This window comes from Delphinapterus leucas, chromosome 4, assembly GCF_059928025.1.
Source record: "Delphinapterus leucas isolate spDelLeu-1000000601 "Yukka" chromosome 4, BTC_Dleu_Yukka2, whole genome shotgun sequence".
Taxonomy (NCBI): domain Eukaryota; kingdom Metazoa; phylum Chordata; class Mammalia; order Artiodactyla; family Monodontidae; genus Delphinapterus; species Delphinapterus leucas.
The window spans coordinates 106,252,259-106,274,338 of record NC_143132.1 but is presented as its reverse complement, the minus strand read 5'-3'; the positions used below and the strand labels follow the sequence as shown (position 1 = coordinate 106,274,338).

Genomic DNA, 22,080 nt, shown 5'->3' with positions numbered 1-22,080 from the left:
ACTGTTTACCCATTATGTCTGAATTATTTACATGTTTTGGCTATTATGAAAAAAGTTGCTGTGATAATTCATGGAGAGATTTTTGTGTGAACATAAGTCTTCATTTCTGTGGATAAATGCCCCAGAATACAGTTGTAAGATCATAGTATCTGCATGTTTAATTTTGTAAGAAACTGACAAACTGTTTTCCATAGTGATTGTACCATTTTACATTCCAGCTAGTACTGTATGAGCCATCTAGTTTCTCTGTATCCTTGCCAGCATTTGAGGTTGTTACTGTTTTTTACTTAAACCTTTCTGATAGGTATATAGTGATATTATGATTGTAATTTTAATTTCCCTAATGGTTAGTGATGTTGAACATCTTTTCATGTGTTTGTTAGCTGTATATTCTCTTTGGTGAAACTTCTGTTAATGTTTTTTGTTTGTTTTCTAATGAAATTTTTACTTTCTGTTTTAAGAATTCTTTATATATTCTAGGTGTTAGTCCTTTGTCAGATATGTGGTTTGCAGATATTTTCCCCCAGTCTGTAGCTTGTCTCTTCATTCTCTTCACATGGTCTTTCACAGAGCAAAAGTTTTAAATTGTGACTATGTCCAGTTTATCAATTTTTCCTTCTATGGATTGTGTTTTTGGTATCAAATCTAAAAACTATTTGCCAAGCACTAGATTCTAAAGCTTTTTCTATTATGTTTGCTTCTAGAAGTTTTACAGTTTTATGTTTTACATTTAAGTCTCTGATCTACTTTGAGTTAATCTTTCTATAAGGTATGAAGTGTAGGTCAGAGTTTTTGTTGTTTTTTTTTTTTTGCCATGTGTGTATTTTTAAAAGCTCCTCAGATGACTGATGAGTGGCCACATTTGAGAATCATTGAAATAGATGATCAACAAAACCATTTCAGGTCCTGAAAGTTTATGAAATGCTCTTCTCAAAATGTATTGAGGAGCACTATATGTTAATTAGGACTCTAAGGACAAGGGAGCAAAATGAATTTGGTGAATGTGGCATAACAAGGAACTTCCTTGGAACTTAATTAGAGTCAGAATTCTGGATACATGAGAGAAACTCCTATCATCTGGGGGAATTGTCTGTATTTGGGAGGGTGTGATGGCAGAGTGATCCCAGAGTGGAGAAGATGCTGCAGATTACAGCTTTTTGTGTACTGAATTACTTTCTCAATTCCTTGCATAAGGTTGGGAATACATGCATTTTTTTGTTTAAAACTAATGATAAAAAGACTTCACTTTATTGAAACTTTATAAGTTTTTCTAGGTGTTCTAGTGTAAATAGTTTATAGTGTTATAACTTATCTGTTAGTTATACATATGGTATTTTATTAGGAAGAAGAGAAAATATCATTAATTTCTAATATTTAATTTAGACACATGGAATATAAATTAGATAACAAATATTTAAGTGAATTTATTAAGGAAAAAATTAAATAGTCATGCAAGATTAGATTGGAAGAAAGGGAAAAATTGAGAAAGTATATGAGTTTATTCATTTTTAACAAATATTTGTCTTTCTGACAGGTACAGTTCTAGGCACTTGGGATATGTCAGTAAATAAAAGAAATTGCTCTTGTAGAGCTTAATTTCTAGCAAGGAGGATCGTCAATGAACAATAAATATAATAAGTAAATTATATAGATATTAGGTTTAACGCAGTGAAAAAAAAAACAGAACAAGGTGTGGGACATTGGGAGTTGTGCTGGTCGGGGAGAGGTTGGGTTTCAATGTTTAGCAAAGTGGAAAGGATAGAATTTAATGAAAAGATGACATTTTGGCAGAGATTTGAAGGAGATGAGGGAGTGTGAGATGTCCGGCAAACAGTAAGACAGTGGGAAGAGCCGGTGCAAAGGCCATAAGGCAGGAAGGTATCTAGTATGTTTCTATATTTTGAATTTTGTAAGTTAATCACAAATCACTTACAAAGTTCATAATGTCAAACATATAACTGAGACTTAATGAACATAAGCTAATTTTATAAATACATTTTCTTACGGTGGTAGGGCAACTCCTCATCTGGGGTTCATATTGCCTTGTCAGAGGGCCTGAGATTATGAACTTTGTTTTAAATCCCTTCATAACACAGTTTCTTCTTGATGTTCTGAACTCTGGCTTACTCAGGCCCAGACATGAGTACTTAAGGCAGTCCTAGGTTTCCTCAAACTCCCAGAGTTAATATTGTAGCCTGAGTGTAATGGAAAATACTTGGAGAATTTGTGTGGAAACCTTTTTTATTTTCAGCTTCTTTTTGCTCAAATTGAGTGTTTCACTTTCAGGGAAAGAGTGGTTCAAAGAATAATTAGGATTCCTTTTTTTCTGATTTAATAAATTTTGAATACTATTCCTCCTTTAAGGATAGGTATTTCAGCTTTTATTTTTCATGAGTAGCAAGTGGTTTTTTTTTTTTTAAGGAAGTTCAAGCCCAGTTGTATTCTGTTTTTACTAATGACTTGAGGAATATCAATTATGACATCGTATACTAATGTGTGTAGTAATGTAGTTATAGAGTGTGTTTTTAAATAGTAGGCTGTGTGGTCCCACACTATTCTGATTTGATGGTTCCCAGTATCTGATTTTTAAGTCAATTCCATATTGTCCTATATTAAGTTGTCAATTGTCTCTGCCTCCAATTCTGGCACTCCCTCCACGTTAATCTGTATTAATGCAGAAAAATGTAAGTAATTTAATGGGAAAATAGCTTACTTTCTACTTAATTATCTGTAAGAAAAGCTCTGTGTGATAATTTGAAGATTTTGAAAATATGTTTCAATAGAATAAACTGGTTTTTATTTCTTGTTATTTTCAAGGGAATAAACTGGGTTTTAATATTCTTTATTTTTTAACACCAAGTTAAAATGACACTTGCAAAGTTATTTTAAAAAATATGTAACCTCTTTTCTCCTTAATCAGTAGTGAAAAAGGAAATGAATGATGACTTGAAAAAAGAAATACCTTTGTATTATCTGTGTAAGTTGATCTTCTAGTGAACTTATGGTTATTCATTATAATATTGATTTAGTTAGGAAATTATGTTTTTGCTTGTCTTATTTAAAAAGGAAAATAACTTAAAATAGACATAATTATATATTGAAGCCATTTCTTTTTATCAAGGACCTTTGAAAACAAAAGGAATTATATAAAAGTAAAAAGTAAAATGATAATTTATAAGTTTGAGCCTAAAAATCTCTTTTTGGTTTTATTGTTTATAAAAAGCCACACATGCTAGGTACTATTTAGATGGGGTATCGCTTTTAGGTTTACATTTTTTTCTTGTTGATGCTGTTTCCAGTAGTATGCAATCAATTATTTATACTACATCTTGAACTTGAATTTGAGAATACCTTTATCAGATCACTTTGGGAACATGCAGGATAAAGATCCAGAGGGAAAACCAGGAAAATGTATGACTTTTGAATTTTCAATTAACTATAGATGTCCTTTTACATTTCTACCTTGCCTTTGTTTCTTCTTGTATCTTGGAACAACACCTTAAAGACATAGACTCTGTCTCTTTCTAAAAAAATCTCCTTTGTTTCCTATTATACGATTTATTGTGGGGGAGGGGAACCCCCACTAGGATTTTTTTTTTTTTTTTTTTTTTTGCATTACGCGGGCCTCTCACTGTTGTGGCCTCTCCCGTTGCGGAGCACAGGCTCCGGACGCACAGACTCAGCGGCCATGGCTCACAGGCCCAGCCGCTCCGCGGCATGTGGGATCTTCCCGGACTGGGGCACAAACCCGTGTCCCCTGCATCGGCAGGCAGACTCTCAACCACTGTGCCACCAGGGAAGCCCTAGGATTATTTTTAAAGTACTGACACCAAATCAAGAAATAAACATACGCCTTGATTTCAGATATTCTTGCTTCTTGTACCTGAGCATACAATACAGTACAAAATACAATAATGCTGGTTGTATTTTCTTGATCCTGTTCTTAATTTGTTATTTATTTAGTTTTTGGCTGCACTGCGTGGCTTGTGGGATCTTAGTTCCCCGACAAGGGATTGAACCTGGGCCCTCTGCAGTGAAAGCACCATGTCCTAACCACTGTACTGCCAGGGAATTCCCAGATCCTGTTTATAAAATATGGTGACCATTGAGATAAGTTTCATGCCCTAGGTGTCTTGCTTTCTTTGATATTACCATTAAATAAGCCTTTGTTTGGCAATTAAAATATTGACATAAGCAATTTAGAACTTTTTCACAGATTTGGAAGAGAAGCAGAAAACAAGGGAATTGGAATCTAACTTAAAGGCAGCAGAGTGCAATCTGATTTATAAACTCTCAGTCTGTCCCTCTTAAATTATGTTTCATGTAGTTGCATTGAATGAAGTCTTGCAGCAAATTGCTTGAGGCTTTTTAAAAATAAGTTTTAAAAAACATTTTTAGTAAATAACTTAGAACTAAACTGTTTAGTGTCTTAAGTTCTTTCAGCTTTGTAATAATAGAATTTGCTATCTAATAAAAGGATAGTAAGATTTTTCTTCCTATTAGTTTTTATATATTGTGAATAAGGAAGAAATCTTTTAAAGGAAATTTTAATTTAATTATCGTGAGGTAGAGTGATCTGTATTTTTTCCTCTTTTATTTTTGAACATAAAGTAATTATTATTAATGTTAATTATAAACACAAAGTTATCAGTTATATTTTACGATGATGTTTATTGCTTAAAAAATTTGTTTGATACAGGGATTCCATGAACACTTAAAAATTTTCATGTACAGATTTAACTTTTGCGAATTAGAAAGTGTGTTAAGTTGATATTTTTTTATTTCCAAAAATAGGATGACAAAATTAAAATCCATGTTTAATAATTTAAATTTGTGCAAAACAGCCTTATTTCAAATGAAAGAAAATTTTGAAGTTTAGTGTCTTTGATACCTAAATGGAATGCTACATTATTTAGCTAGGTGAAGAAAGTAAAATTTAAGGTCCTGGTTTACTCAGTTGAGAAGCAAGTACTTTCCTCTCTAACTCTCCCCAGCACATACAGGCAATGCAGGACTTTGCTTCATTGTTCTATTTTAGTTTGGAAAATTATCATTTTCTCTTACAAATATTATTGGTCTTTTAATTAAGGACAATTAAAAACACTTCAGGGACTTCCCTGGTGATGCAATGGTTAAGAATCTACCTGCCAATGCAGGGGACTTGGGTTTGAGCCCTGGTCTGGGAAGATCCCACATGCCGCGGAGCAGCTGAGCCCATGCACCACAATTACTGAGCCTGTGCTCTGGAGCCTGTGAACCACAACTACTGAGCCCATGTGCCACAACCACTGAAGCCTGCACGCCTAAAGCCCGTGCTTCGCAACAAGGGAAACCACTGCAGTGAGAAGCCTGTGCACTGCAACGAAGAGCAGCCGCCGCTTGCTGCAACTAGAGAAAGCCCGCACACAGCAATGACGATCCAATGCAGCCAAAAATAAATAAATTAAAAAATAAATTTATTAAAAAAAAACTTCACCTTTGAAAAAATACCTTATTTTTGTACATTTAAAACTTGAAATGATAAATATAGCCTACCAATGAAATTATTGGCCAGGCAAACATCATTTTAATTTTTTAAATTATATATTCTACTTCTATATTTAAAGTGGTGATTTTAGTGCTAATAAGAACTAACAAGTGTGATCTCATACTTATTATGGGCAACCATGAAAAACCTCATCCAAAAGTTATAAGGTTTAAAATATAATGCTGGTAGCTACCAGCTGCTAAAGAATTTCATTTGCTGATTGTATTCTTTTACTCCTTTGTAATTTAAATGTCTTTATTTAAAAAGTTTGACTTAAGGATATTGTAAAGTATATAGCATTTTAAGATTAGATGGTATCCAGAACATACAGTCCAATGAGTTAGTCCAATGTAATTGGAGGAATTATTAAATGACACTGACCTCATTTCCTTTAGAACAATGAAAATTAATAGTTTCACGTTTTATTAGGCTGATATTCCAGATGTAGTGTACATTTAATTAAGTGTAGTTTCCTTTTAGTTATGGTATGTGTATCTGTTTTTTGTCGCAAATTCTTTCTAGTTTTACAGTTTTCCACATGTTTTCTTTCACCATTTATGATTTTTTTCAAAGCAGAACTATAAGGATTTAAATCACTTTAGCATGCAGCAAAACAGTTCCCATTCAAACAATAAACGCCATTTTAAAAGCCTTTAGATCTTCTGTCACTTCATAAATATAAATGTATAAAAACGTTATGCAGTTGTAGTGCCCACCTGCTAATTAAATGCAGATTTTCTCAAACTTACTTAAAATCTGTCTGTTTGTTTCAACTCTGTCTCTGTTCAGAATACACATGGCCCTTGTGAAACTAATTATGCTTATGGAGCAGCTGTTAAATTTAGTGCAACTAATTTTATCCAATATTTTACATTTTAATTGATTACCTGTGAAGAAATTAGCAAATTAACACTTATTGTACAGTAACTGAATGGTCTTTTATGGTTACTTTCAGATTTAACAAGTGAACCAAGCACTGATGGAATAAAGACATTTCTAGGACTTTTAGACAGTAGAGTTATTGGTGGATCTTGATTATCTGGTGTGAAAATTTAGGAAGACTGATGAGTGATGCCAAGCATCTGTGTGGTTCTGTATCTTAAACATGAGCAGCAGATTGGAAAGTAATGGCTTTTTCACAGAATTTTGGTAACATATGGGCTTATCTGGATCTGAGAAGCCTTTGAAGATCTTTGAACTTGACTAAATGACTTAACCTTTGCCACAGTGGGTGGGTTATATGCTTTTTTAGCAGGGGAGGCATTGGCATTCTGCATATATATATATATATATATTTGCTTTTTTTTCTTCCCAATTCTACTTTTTAATATCTTCTCTTAAAAATGGGGGGACTAGAGATGATGATTGGGCATTTTTGAAGATTGACATGAGAATTCCAAGATATTTAGTTGACTGGATCTGCTTATAATAAGGTGGGGTTAAATCTTTTGATAATGTTTTAGAAATGAATCTGTATAGATATTTATTTTCTTTTTTATAGGTTTTATTGGAAAATGATACTGCAGTCAGATCTTACTGGCAGTGGGCTGTAGTTGAAAGGACGTGAACAAATGTCGGTTCAGATTTCAGCTCTATCACACATTGGTTCTGTGGCCTCTGAACTTTTCAGAGTTCAGTTTTCTCAAAGCAAAAACCAAACCAAACCAAACCAAAAAAATAACCCAACTTGCCTGCCCCCAAAGCAAGAAAAAAAATTCCCACCAAACACCAAAAGGTGATGACAGTAACAACTATATGTTTAAATACTCTGGAGAATTAAAAGAGATAAAATAGATGAATATAGCTGACATACTTCTTATCATGTAGAAGTCCTTAGTAATAATAGGGGCAAATATTGTGCCCTACAGCATTTTGCTAAAGAGATACACTAAACAAGTATATTATTTTGCATATTTTAGAGCATTAAATGTCAAATAAATGCAGGATTGGCTTTGATTTTTATTTACCAGCTTTGAATTCTGATAATTCAGTTGTAAAACTTGATGCAAGTTTTAGGTCCAAGTAAGTGTATCTGAAATTTTGATAAGAAAGATTCTTCTTCAGTTAGGACACTATGAATAGGGAATTACTGTGTCAGAAATATACAAACAAACCCTTTTTACAAACACTTGGTCTATAGCAACTAGAGGCTTCATCCTCTGCCCCTAGTGAGGACAGTTAACCTTGGTTTTGCAGTTTAAAACACTTGGCAACTTTACTGATCCAGATAGATTTCTCTAAAGTAGATGTAGGATCAAGTATTGACCAAAGCTGAAGAGTATTAACCCACTTAATTTATCTTAGTTAAAATTCAGAATGTGTGTTTTTTCCCCCAAAGAAATAGCATTTTGTTGTTGGGTATATTTGAAATAGTCTTTTAATATAAGGTTTAAGGTATTTTCTGTCAATAGGCTTCTGTGAATTGGATTGAAAAGCCATAGTGATTTTTATGTGTTTCAAATAGCAGACTTATAAATGAAGTTTCAAATAATTTTTTTAGCCTTTGCATGGAGAATTTTAAGCATTCATTAAAACAGAGAATAGTATAATAAACCCTCATGTAGCCATGATCTATCTTCATCAGGTAGTATTTTGTCAATATCAAGGCTTGCTTTTAAGCTTTGTTATTAGGATGGATCCAGAATACCTTTACTCTATGGCTAATTTAGCTCCAGAATTAATACTTGACTCTATACAATATCTTATGTACAAAGTGTCTCAACTCTGGCAGGTAAAACACTACTTCTCCCCAATGTGTTATTCTGGATTTCTGTTGCTGTCCAGTGTATTTTTCCCTGGTCCCTTGGAATTTCATTTCACATATTTGTAGACTGGAACTTGTCAAAGATCTAGAGAGCCTCTGCAGATTTCTGGATCCCTGTCTCTGTCCAACTTCCTTCAGTTTGGTATAATGCCTTACAAAGTCTAGCACCTTGGCTTCCTTGAAGGTCTGTCTCTGTCTCCCTAACTCAGCGAGTCTATGAAGCTTCATTTGAGTTCCCTCTCCTTGCTCTGTGGCTTGGAAACTTCCCCAAGGCAGTAAGCCGGCACAATCCTAGGGTTCCCTTTTTTGTTTCCCTTTTCTTGGGGAATTACATTTCTGTGCTGCCAATTGTCCAATGTCTGACATAGTTGTTAAATACATTTTGTTTTCTTTTCTACTTGTTTATGGTGGGAGGGCTATTCCCATGGTCTTTAACCCCTATGGGCAAAAGGCCATTTAACTGCAAAATTGATTATTTTATTTATGATTTCTGTATTTTTCTTTGTCATTTCCACCAGGGGTTTATCAATTTTACTAATCTTCTCTAAGAATTAACTTTGTCTTTCTTGATCTTCTGATTCATTATTTAAAAATTTTTTTTCTTTATTTCTTTCCTTTTACCTTCTTTGAGTATAGTTTTCTATTCTTTTTGTAGCTCCTTGAGATGGAAGCTTAGATCATTTATTTTAGCTTTTATTCTTTTCTAATATGTGTATTCAGTGCTACAAATTTTCCTCTTCACTGTACTTTAGCTATAGCCTACACATTTTTTTTTTTTTTTTGCGGTACACAGGCCTCTCAGTGTTGTGGCCTCTCCCGTCACGGAGCACAGGCTCCGGACGTGCAGGCTCAGCGGCCATGGCTCATGGGGCCCAGCTGCTCCGTGGCATGTGGGATCTTCCCAGACCGGGGCATGAACCCGTGTTCCCTGCATCGGCAGGCGGACTCTCAACCACTGTACCACCAGGGAAGCCCATAGCCTACACATTTTTGATGTGCCATATTTTAGTTTTCATTCAGTTTAAATAAAACTGTGACTTCATCTTTCCCATGGGTTATATAGAAATATGTTACTTAATTTCCAAACATTTGGAGACTTTTCTAGTTGTCCTTTATTTTTCTTATTTTCTTCACTGTAGTTAGAGAACACAATCTGAAAGACCTTTCAACTTTGAAATGTGTTGAGATTAGCTTTATGGCCCATCATAAGATTTATTTTAGGAAATATTACAGATACACTTGATTAAAAAGGTTAAATAGGTGAATTTAACCATTTGTTCTAATCTTCTATATCTTTACTTTTTTTTTTCCATTTAAAACCTGCTTATTTTATCAGTTACTAAGAGAGCTCACAGACAGCTCTTGATTGTAGATTTGTCTGTTTTTCATCAAGTTCTACCAGCTTCTGCTTTATATATTTTGAGGCTCTGTAAGTAAGTGTATGCAAATTCAGGATAGTTTTATATTCTTTTTGGAGTGACCTTTTCATGAAAGTCTCTATTTCTAGAAATAGTTCTTACTTTGAAATGATGTTTCAGATCATGTATAATGTTGATGTAAGTTCACCATCTTTTTGTTAGTGCTTGTATGATATCTTTTTCTTTTCTTTTACTTTCAAACTTTCTGTTTTTATATTTAACATGTTCATTTTGAAAGCTTGCTATAGTTTTTTTTTTTTAGTCTGACAGTCTTTTTCCTTCAATTGTATCATTTAGTCTATTTATGTTTATTGATTCCTGTTATATTTGGATTTAAATCTTCCATCTTATTCTTTGTTTTCTATATGTCTAATCCATTTTTTTCTTTTTTCTACTTTCTTACCTTCTTTGGATTACTTTTATTAGCTTGTTAGCTTACTTTCTTTTTTTGTTTTTATTGAAGTATAGATGAATTACAGTGTTGTGTTAATGACTGCTGTACAGTAAAGTGACTCAGTTATACATATGTATATTCTTTTTCATATTCTATTCCATTAGGGTTTATCGCAGGATACTGAATACAGTTCCCTGTGCTATACAGTAGGACCTTGTTGTTTATCCATTATATATAATATCAGTTTGCATCTGCTAATCCCAAACTCCCAATCCATCCCTCTCCCACCTCCCTAGCTTAGTTTCTTTTAATTTTGCTTTGAGTGCTTAACCTAGAAATTGTAGCATGTCCTTGACTTTAGTAAGTCTAACATAAATAAGTACTTTTGTCACTTTTTTTTCTTGTAGTTTTGGTAGCTAAGGATAGCTTAACTAGGTGTAACATTGTGAGCACATGTTTTCCCCCTTGAGCTCCTCAAGGAAAATTAAAGCCATTTTTTTGTTGTGTATCTCACAGTTGAGCAGACTGATGCCAACTTGACTTTCTTTATATCAACTTGATCAGTGTTCTTTTTCCTTTATCATTAATGTGCAGTAACTTCATCAGGATCTATCTCAGAGTTGATTGTGGTTAATCCATTTCCCCATATATACAGTGGATCCTTTCTACATGTAGATTCTTTTAGTTCCAAAAGTGTCTTTGGATTATGATTGTAATAGTTCTCTTACCTTGTTTTTTCTTCTTCTGGAGCCTTAGTGAGGTTTGATGTTCATTGTCTGCCTTGTCTATTACTTACTTCTTGTCCTTTCTACTACTTTTATTGTATTTAAAAAAATTTTGGGGGGACTTCCCTGGTGGCGCAATGGTTAAGAATCCACCTGCCAATGCAGGGGACACGTTTGATCCCTGGTCTGGGAATATCCCACATGCCACAGAGCAATGAAGCCCGTGTGCCACAACTACTGAACCTGCGCACCTAGAGCCCGTGCTCTGCCACAAGAGAAGCCACCACAGTGAGAAGCCTGCGCACTGCAACGAAGAGTAGCCCCCGCTCGCAGCAACTAGAGAAAAGCCCGCGTGCAGCAACGAAGACCCAATGCAGCCAAAAATAAATAATTAATTAAAAATTTTTTTATTGGAGTATAGTTGATTTACAATGTTGTGTTAGTTTCAGGTGTACAGCCAAGTGAAACAGTTATACATATATCCACTCTTTTTTAGATTCTTTTCCCATACAGGCCATTACAGAGTATTGAGTAGAGTTCCCTATGCTATACAGTAGGTCCTTATTAGTTACCTATTTTATATATAGTAATGTGTCAGTCTAAATCTCCCAATTTATCCCCCCCCTTACCCCTGGTAACCATAACTTTGGTTTCTACATCTGTAACTCTGTTTCTGTTTTGTACATAAGTTCATTTATACCATTTTTTTAGATTCCACATATAAGTGATTTCATATGATATTTGTCTTTCTCTGCCTGACTTCACTCAGTGTGACAATCTCTAGGCCCATCCATGTTGCTGCAAGTGGCATTATTTCATTCTTTTTTATGGCTGAGTGATATTCCACTGTATATATGTACCACATCTTCTTTATCCATTCCTCTGTTGATGGACATTTAGGTTGCTTCCATGTCCTGACTATTGTAGATAGTGCCGCAGTGAACATTGGGGTACATGTCTCTTTTGAATTATGGTTTTCTCTGGATATATGCCCAGGAGTGGGATTGCTGGATCATATGGTAGCTCTATTTTTAGTTTTTTTTTTTTTTTTGCGGTACGCGGGCCTCTCACTGTTGTGGCTTCTCCCGTTGCGGAACACAGGCTCTGGACGTGCAGGCTCAGCGGCCATGGCTCACGGGCCCAGCCGCTCCGTGGCATGTGGGATCTTCCCAGACCAGGGCACGAACCCGTGTCCTCTACATCGGCAGATGGACTCTCAACCACTGCGCCACCATGGAAGCCCTATTTGTAGGTTTTTAAGGAACCTCCATACTGTTCTCCATAGTGGCTGTACCAATTTACATTCCCACCAACAGAGCAAGAGGGTTCCCTTTTCTCCACACCCTCTCCAGCATTTATTGTTTGTAGATATTTTGATGATGGCCATTCTGACCAGCATAAGGTGATACCTCATTGTAGTTTTGATTTGCATTTCTGTAATAACTAGTGACGTTGAGCATCTTTTCATGTGTTTTTTAGTGATCTGTATGTCTTCTTTGGAGACATGTCTGTTTAGATCTTCTGCCCATTTTTTGATTGGGTTGTTTGTTATTTTGATATTGAGCTCAGTAATTTTGGAGATTAATCCTTTGTCTGTTGTTGCATTTGCAAATATTTTCTCCCATTCTGTGGGTTGTCTTTTTGTTTTGTTTATGGTTTCCTTTGCTGTGCAAAAGCTTTTAAGTTTCATTAGGTCCCATTTGTTTATTTTTGTGTTTAATTACTTTTTTTTAAAGTTTCTTTTTCTTGGCTCTTTTATCAGTAATGCCTATGTTTCTTATTATATGCTGTGTTTAATTAATGTTGGAATGTTATGTTATAGTCTCTTCTTCACTTTTTGTGTTGTGTATTTGTATCACCTGACAAATTTGGTTCCAACTTTGATTCATTTCTCATAGTTGCTTTGTATGGGTGATAGATTCATTTTTACTTTTTTTGGCCACGCAGTGCGGCTCTCAGGATCTTAGTTCCATGGCCAGGGATTGAACCTGAGCCCTTGGCAGTGAGAGCTGGAGTCCTAACTACTGGTCTTCCAGGGAATTCCCTAGATTCTTTTTTGTTGTTGTTCATGATAGTGTTCAGAATTTTCCTGGGATGGCAGTAACAGACAATTCAATTGATGGACTGAAGGTTTTGGGTGACTTGTGAGATTTCTTGAATGACACTGCACTATTATTAATTCAGTGAGGTGGAGTTTCTTTAATAAATGGGAAACTATGGGAAAAGCCAGGTCTGTTTTCAGATCCTTTGATGTCATCTTGTTTTTACAGAGCCCTGAGCTTCAGCCCCTTGATTTTTAGTTTTCTTTTACCACCAAGCTACCAGTGGACATTTCCCTTTTCAAAAGTGTATCTCTGTCCTAGAGTGTAGGTCCTTTTAAAAAATCCCCCTTGTTGTTATGGTTTTAGTGCAATTTCGGTTGGGGACAAAAGTAGATGTGTGAGTTCAAAATGTCGTCTTGACATAGAATCCATGTTAGTTTATTCAATGTAAGAATATTAAGTATAATTTTAATTGTAGTTTTATTTTATGGTAAATGTAGTCTTTATTTTATAGTACTCTACTTAAGAGACTATTTGAAGTATTGTAGTTATTGTTTTTGAAAGATAAAATATTAGGATATTTATTTTGATTACATGTGTTAGAACTTATTAGCCAATTAAGAAACTTGACAAATTGGTTTTTGAGGGCAGTAATTCATTTTATTCAGGGATGTTATGGTGATTCTTCCTATTCTGTAGATATTGAAAGCATTTATCTGGTATAATAGGACATCTTGCTGTCCATTTATTGCTTATATATTGTGTGTTCTAGAGTGCCACATTTTTTATCAAATGTTTCTTTGCTTATAATATATCTCCATATTGGCTTTGGTACTCTAGAGACTTCTAGAGTGATTTATCAGAAACATATTTATTTAAGGAATGAGGGAAAAATAACATTCTAAATTTTAGTATAGTTTCTTTGACTTTTTTGTTTGTCTGGTCAGAGTAGGAAATCTCTTTACTCTTTACTTTGTTCTTAGTGGAGAGCCTTCAAATATGTAATTAAATTTACTTAATAAAGTAAATGGGGCTGTTCATAGTCCAGGAAGTGAGTTTTACTCAGAATTGTTTGAAGTAATTCTCATGACTGAAAAGAAGTCAGCAGCTTACTTAATTCATTTAAAATCTGTATTTGATTTTGTGGTCCTTTTTACAGCCTTTAATAATGTTGCAAAAACTGTGTTTTGGCTTTGCTATCTTTTCCCTATTTATTCTCTTCAGAGTCATTTTTTGCTTCTTATAGCCTATAAACGAAGTTGAGGTCTACAGTATGAGAATTGAAATAATCAATATTAAGACATTGCTGTGATATTTTAAAACTTATTACTTTCTTTCAGTTTGACATCATGGGTAACTTAAATTATAGATCTGCTATTGCTGTCTACGTCATTGAGCCACATCAGCAACATTTATAAAAGAATATTCCAGACTGGCATGTGTTGCTTGTATGGAGACATAATGAGCAGAATATTTTTGGAGAGTGGTAGGCATATGTTTTCAGTGGAAAATTTCAGTTCTCATGGAAAACCATGAGATGAGTTTGGAGATAATTGAGTTTATTTCAGGTATCCGGTAAGTTGGGAGGAGTAGAGATTAGGAAAGTAGTTGCTGTTGGGAGAGTGAGGCAGATAGTAATTGATAGAGGGCCTCTAATTGTGGTATTTAGCTTTGCTATGATGGCGATAGAGTGATCCTACTTTTTGGTTTCTCTGGGACAGAGCCAATTTAGGCCTGTTGTCCTTATGTTATAGTGCCTTCCTGGACTCTAAATAAAAATCCCCTTTTATTTTCCAAAGGCTTGGATGATAGGTGATACGATTTCCATGTTAGTAGCAAACTGGTGAAGATCATGCATGTATTTGGCTGCTGAGGGTTTCCTGTGGAGAAGATGATAATCTTTAACCAAGATTATTATTATTTACCTTCCTATATAAAAGAAATATATTGAAATTTAAGTAATCCTTATGCCAGCCTTAAGATTTTAAAGGTCTATCAGAATCAGAATACTTCTCTTTACTGGATTAGCTGTGGTATGAGAGAAACATTTCATATTCTTTGAATCAGATTTTACTCATTCATTTAGATTAGCGCATCCCACAGTTACTTCTTTCTCATTGCCTGCCTACTCCCAAATCACCTGTCTGCTATCTCACAATTCACTGGTGTTATTATTTAATCCTTATAATAACCCTGAAAGGTAGTTATTATCAACACTTTGTAGATGAGGAAACAGATGCCCAGAGAGGAAGTAACTTGTTTGAGGACACCATTATATGAGAATTTCTTTATTTTTTAACTTAATACTTCTGTAGCTTTGGGTATATTAAGAGCATATACATTTAATTTTTAAGATACAGTGAAAACATGATTTTACCAAAATCTACCTTATCTGTAATCCACAAATGATTGCACATTTTGTCCAACAGTATATTTTTCTTAGTAACAAACCACTAAGAAATGAGCTTACTTCAAAGTTTTATTTAAAAAAAAGAAGCTCTTAGGGATTTGTTGTTAGAGTTTAAACTAATATTTAACTCTTTGTCTTTTGTTACACTATATTTTCACTGGTTAAGTGAAGAAGTAATTGCCAGAATCATAATGTAGAACCAAATTAAGATAACATAACGTGTGTGTGTGTGTATATACTGTATATGTAGTGGCTCTGATTATCACAAAAAAGGCCCCCTTCATTTTTATTATTACTTTCTTTTAATCAGAAAACTTTAGTCTGATTGATTATTTTTCAGAGATTTTAGAATAATCTGTTAAAATTTTTACATATCCACATATAATAAAAGATTTCATTAAAAATGAATAGATAATGTCTGTGAGGGCAATAAATTATTGATAAATTAAAACTTTATTTTATGTGGAAAGAAGCATGTGTCAAAATTGAGAGGGAGTAGTCAAAGAGAAAATGAAGGAAATTTAACCTTTGTAAATTAGTATAATAAACCCATGTTGACATTCCTAGCAATAAATATTGTAACTTCTCAAAATCGCATATTAAAAAAAAAAGTTTGTGATCTAATGATACAGTGTTGCTTTTCACTCACTGAATGAACCAGCTAAGGATGAAAGAAGACAGAACATACTACCAGTGAAATCCATATAATTCTCTTCAAGCCCTACATATGTCCTAAGTACCCAGGACTAGTTCATGTGATCTCTTTATCCACAGGCTTTATTTATTTAGGTAATTTGTGATTGCGCTTCTCTTTTTTGCTTGATCAGTCTAGCTGGCGATTTACCAAATTTGTTGATATTCTAGTGGAACCAGGTTTTGGCTTTGTTAATTTTCTTTATTGCTTTCTATTCCATTGATTTTTGCTCTTTAATGTTTCCTTTCTTCTACTTACTTTGGATATACTTTGCTCTTCTTAGTCTAGCTTCTTAAGATGGAACCTTAGGTAATTGGTTTTAGACTTTTCTTCTTTTCTAATATAAACATCTAAAGCTATAAATTTCCCTCTAAACATTGCATTAGTTACATCACACAAATTCAAATATGCTATATTTTTATTGCCTTTCAGTTCAAAATATTTTCTAATTTTTTTGTGATTTCTTACTGTACTCATGATTTATTAAGAAGTGTATTATTTAATTTCTACACTTTTGGTTTTTTTTCTGTATGTTTTATTGTTACTGAATTCTAATTTAACTCTGTTGTGGTCCGATAAAGATTTTGTATGATTTCTACTTTTGAACTGACCCTTTGATCATCATAAAGTATCCATTTTTATTTGGAGTGATACTCCTAGTTTCTGAGTGTCTAGGATGATACTTTATTTGATATTAATATATTCATTCCAGCCATTTTTGTTTACATGATATATCTAATTTTAGCCATTTACTTTCAACCTGTGTCTATATTTAAAGTGCATATCTTGTAGATAGCTTATATTTGTGTGTTGCTTTTTAATTTATTTGGACAGGCTTTGACTTTTCTTTCCCCTTCTCAAACAAAAGATCTCACATATTTATTACTGGACCAACCTACTAGTGCAGAAACATAGAAACAAAGAGAAAGATCATTTTCCCAATAAAACGCACCCAACTGTCCAGATAGTAGTGTATGCTTTCAGAGTGATAGGGTAAGATGTAAGTGACTTTCATACAACATAAATATTTGTGCCATCTCTTGTGTGATTTAGACCCAGCTTGGCTCTTCTCCAGTGTCTCATTGTGGAGGTGTACTCGATTTATTACTTGTTTTCATCTGAATCCATTGGGGAATAGGACAATTCTACTTTTGTTTCTTGGCCAGGAATTGCTCAATCCTGAAAGTCTTCTGAGAAGACATGTGAGCCTTTCCAGCCTCCTTTTGGATTAATGAATATTTTTAAGAATTTTCTTTTAGTTCATCTTTTGACTTTTTAGCTATATTTATTTGCATTTCATTTCTTTTTTTTCCTTTAAGTGGCTACTGTAAGGGTTACATATATGCCCTTACGATTCAGTACTTTAAGTATGTTTCAGTGTACTTAGAGATACTGTTTCACTGTTCACGCGAAGTGTAAAAGCTTTCTAACTGTGTAGGTTAATTTACGTGCTCCATACTTTATTCTGTAGAGATTATATGTATTATATCCACTTTCATTATAAACCCTACAGTAAAATACTGTAATTTTTACTTTAAGTACATATGTATTTTAACTAAAGGGAAGTCATTTTTTATATTTACCCATATATTTACCATTTCTAGTGGCCTTCATTTCCTTTCTAAAGGTCCAAGTTTCCATCATTTATCATTCTCTTTAGCCTGAAAGACTTACTTTAGTACGTACTTTAATGCATATTATTAACTATTGATGATTATGTTTTACTTTTCCTTTATCTCAAAAAGGTCTGATTTACTTTTTTTTAACATCTTCATTGGAGTATAATTGCTTTACAATGTTGTGTTAGTTTCTGCTGTATAACAAAGTGAATCAGCTACATGTATACATATATCCCCATATCCCCTCCCTCTTGCATCTCCTTCCCATCCTCCCTATCCCACCCCTCTAGGTGGTCACAAAGCACCAAGCTGATCTCCCCACGCTATGCAGCTGCTTCCCACTAGCTATCTGTTTTACATTTGGTAGTGTATGTATGTCAATTCTACTCTCTCACTTCGCCCCAGCTTACCCTTCTCCCTCCCCATGTCCTCAAGTCCATTCTCTATGTTGGCATCTTTATTCCTGTACTGACTCTAGGTTCATGAGAAACATTTTTTGTTTTTTTAATTAGATTCCATATATATGTGTTAACATATGGTATTTGTTTTTCTCTTTCTGACTTACTTCACTCTGTATGACAGACTCTAGGTCCATCCACCTGACTACAAATAACTCAATTTCATTTCTTTTTATAGCTAAGTAATATTCCATTGTATGTATGTGCCACATCTTCTTTATCCATTCATCTGTCGATGGACACTTAGGTTGCTTCCATGTCCTGGCTATTGTAAATAGAGCTGCAATGAACATTTTGGTACATGACTCTTTTTGAATTATGGTTTTCTCAGGGTATATGCCCAGTAGTGGGATTGCTGGGTCATATGGTAGTTCTATTTTTAGTTTTTTAAGGAACCTCCATACTGTTCTCCATGGTGGCTCTAACAATTTACATTCCCACCAACAGTGCAAGAGGGTTCCCTTTTCTCCATACCCTCTCCAGCATTTATTGTTTCTAGATTTTTTGATGATGGCCATTCTGACTGGTGTGAGATGATACCTCATTGTAGTTTTGATTTGCATCTCTCTAATAATTAGTGACGTTGAGCATCCTTTCATGTGTTTGTTGGTAATCTGTATATCTTCTTGAGAGAAATGTCTATTTAGGTCTTCTGCCCATTTTTGGATTGGGTTGTTTGTTTTTTTGATATTGAGCTACGTGAGCTGCTTGTAAATTTTGGAGATTAATCCGTTGTCAGTTGCTTCATTTGCAAATATTTTCTCCCATTCTGAGGGTTGTCTTTTTGTCTTGTTTATGGTTTCCTTTGCTGTGCAAAAGCTTTTAAGTTTCATTAGGTCCCATTTCTTTATTTTTGCTTTTATTTCCATTTCTCTAGGAGGTGGGTCAAAAAGGATCTTGCTCTGATTTATGTCATAGAGTTTTCTGCCTATGTTTTCCTCTAAGAGTTTTATAGTGTCTGGCCTTACATTTAGGTCTTTAATCCATTTTGAGTTTATTTTTGTGTATGGTGTTAGGAAGACTGTGACTCTTAATACCATAGTCAAGCTGATGAAAACTAAAGATAAAGCGAAATCTTGAAAGTGTTCAGAGAAAAAATGGACACATTACATACAAAAGAACAATGACATGAATTACTGCTGGCTTCTCATAAGAAACAATGACGATCAGAAGACAGTGGAACAAAATTCTTAACATGGTGAAAGAAAAAAAAAAATCAACCCAGAATGTTATACCCAGCAGAAATATCCCTCAAGAAAACAGAAGTAAGTAGAACACTTATTTTTGTAAGTAGAACACTTATTTTTGCTGGGTATAACATTCTGGGTTGATTTTTTTTTTTCTTTCACCATGTTAAGAATTTTGTTCCACTGTCTTCTGATCGTCATTGTTTCTTATGAGAAGCCAGCAGTAATTCATGTCATTGTTCTTTTGTATGTAATGTGTCCATTTTTTCTCTGAACACTTTCAAGATTTCGCTTTATCTTTAGTTTTCATCAGCTTGACTATGGATTTACTAATCATGGTCTTCATATTTATTTTGGAGTTAACTAAATTTATAGAATCTGTACATTTTTTGTTCACTAAATTTGGGGAAATTTTGACCACCACTTAAAAAGAAATTGATTTCTATCTCATTATTTTCTCTACTTATGAGTTTAAATAAACATGTTAGACACTTGAGTGTTGTCACACAGATCTTATAGGATCTGTTTTTATTTTCCTTTAACAATCTTTTTTTCCTCTTAGTTCTTCAGATGGGAAAAGTTTGATTTATCTGTTTTCAAGTACACAGATTTTTTTCCCCTCTGTTGCTACCAATCTGCTTCAGATCTCTTTTAGCATAATGGTAATTTCAGATATTGTATTTTTCAGTTACAGAATTTTTTTTTACTTCTAGTTTGTCTTCTAAAATTTCTTAACATTATATTCATTACAAGCATAGTTATACTTACTACTTTAAAATCCTTGCCTGCTAACTCCAACATCTGGCTCATCTCAGGGTTGTTCAGTATAGACTATCTTTTCTCACATTTTTCATGTTTCATTGTATACCTAGTAATTTTGTATTTTATCATGGACACGGTGAGTGTCATATTTTGAGTACTCTGGATTCTGTTATATTCCTCTGAAGAATATTGATTTTTTGGTTTACTTTTTTTTTAAAGTAGGGAATTAACTTAGTTGAATTAAAATTACAACAATTCAATCTCTTTCGGGCAGTTGAAATTTTAGTTCAGTTCTTTCGTCCTTAGCTGTTTGGAGTTTGCCCTTCACATGCATGATGTAGGGTTCAGCCAGAGATTTGAATAGAGTTTACATCTACAATTTTTGCCTCATTTAACTGACTCTTTTCCAGGATTCCCCTTTCATTTTCATTTTGCGATGGTTGCCTTGAGTCTTTGTTCTGGGTTTTCAGGCCATAAATTTGAAAGTTTTCTGTTAGAGTTTTAGCTGTCCTGCATGGCACAGACTTAGGCTTGTCCTCAGAAAAGCAACTGATAAAATGGGAAACTTTCTTACTGCTGTTTCTTTTTTCCAAGTGTTGGCATTGCTCATCATTTTTGGTTCATAATCTAATTGCTTGAAATTACATTAAATAAATCAACAGCATATTTATATAGTAAGATTTTGTTCCTTTTTAAGGTTAGTGCCTTCTTTTTGGTCACTATTCAGTGACTTCAGTTAGTTGTTTTTTTATAGTTTCTATAGGATCATCAATCTGGTAGAGGCTTTCTTGTCAATACTGTAAGGTAGGATCTAAAAATCTTTTTTTTTTTTTTTGCTGTACATGGGCCTCTCACCATTGTGGCCTCTCCCACTGCAGAGCACAGGCTCCAGACGCACAGGCTCAGTGGCCATGGCTCACGGGCCCGGCCGCTCCATGGCATGTGGGATCCTCCCAGACCGGGGCACGAGCCCGTGTCTCCTGCATCGGCAGGCAGACTCCCAACCACCGTGCCACCAGGGAAGCCCCTAAAAATCTTTACTTTGTAAAAGCACATAATATATCCTAATACTGTCCTTCATTTTATGCAAAGAATAGCTGGATTATAGTAGAGTAGAGGAATAGTTTTATTCTAACAATTAGAAATAGGAAATTAGGTAGAATCAATATAGAAAGTAGAGATTGTAGGGATAGGGAAGACCCTAATCCTTGCAGATTAGAATATACATTTGGATTTGTTATATTATCTTGAGGAGATTTGGGTAATGAAGATTTGATTTGAACTTTAAGACTTTTTTGATTAAACAAACACTAAACCTTATATTCCTGTAAAGTTGACACATATGTTCCCCTCATGTCATTTAACAGAGTACTTATTCATAAAGAATCATCTTTACATGCTTGCTTCAAACAGTTATTTAACTGAGTCCTTAACTAAAACTAAATCCTTTTCTTTCAGACAATTTTTAAGGATATTTTTATTTCATAATACAAAATGTACACTAAACGTATATAATGAAATCTACTTACTGTAGGTCCCGATCAAGACCACGTCCACGTTCCCATAGTCGAAGCAGTGAAAGGTCCAGTCACAGAAGAACACGTAGTCGGTCTCGGGATAGAGAACGACGTAAAGGCAGAGATAAGGAGAAAAGAGAAAAGGAAAAGGATAAAGGCAAGGACAAGGAATTACACAGCATCAAACGTGGGTAAGTTGAAGCAGATCTAAAGCAGTGATGACTCCGTGATTCCATAGCAATATTCAAACTAAATTTTCATCTTCTGAGGTTTTTCTAAGATGGAAAAATAAGGGGGAATATAGTAGAGAATAAAGAAAGGATATATCAGAATAATTACCTCAGATTTTTACTGTGCTTCCTTTCTATTCCTGTTTTCATTTAATATTTACAAAACAAATCTTAGAAACAAATAGCACTGTCAAAACTTAGAATGTTAGTAAAGGAAAATTTACATAATTTGTTAGGAAAACTCCATGTTCTTTATCATGAATACAATATTTAAAATTTGAAGACTACTTACAATTAAAGATGTCTGTTAGCTTATTGTAAAACTGTTAGGGG

General features: G+C 34.1%; 1 protein-coding gene and 1 pseudogene across 4 annotated transcripts in view; one reads left to right on the top strand and one right to left on the bottom strand.

The window, feature by feature from the left end:
* The window catches only part of RSRC1 (arginine and serine rich coiled-coil 1), a 466,849-nt gene that overhangs the window by 95,603 nt on the left and 349,166 nt on the right, over nt 1-22,080 (top strand). For 3 of the 4 annotated variants that reach the window (XR_016392917.1, XM_089910044.1, XM_089910043.1), the window contains exon 4: nt 21,535-21,708. The exons of the other annotated variant lie outside the window; for it this stretch is intronic. Coding sequence is in view for 2 of the 3 variants with exons in the window: in XM_089910044.1 (XP_089766170.1) it covers nt 21,535-21,708 (174 nt within the window). In the remaining variant the exon portion in view is untranslated. The remainder of the gene's footprint in view (nt 1-21,534; nt 21,709-22,080) is intronic. 4 annotated transcript variants of the gene reach the window in all.
* Nucleotides 15,405-21,543, bottom strand: LOC149749402 (large ribosomal subunit protein eL39-like; annotated as a pseudogene).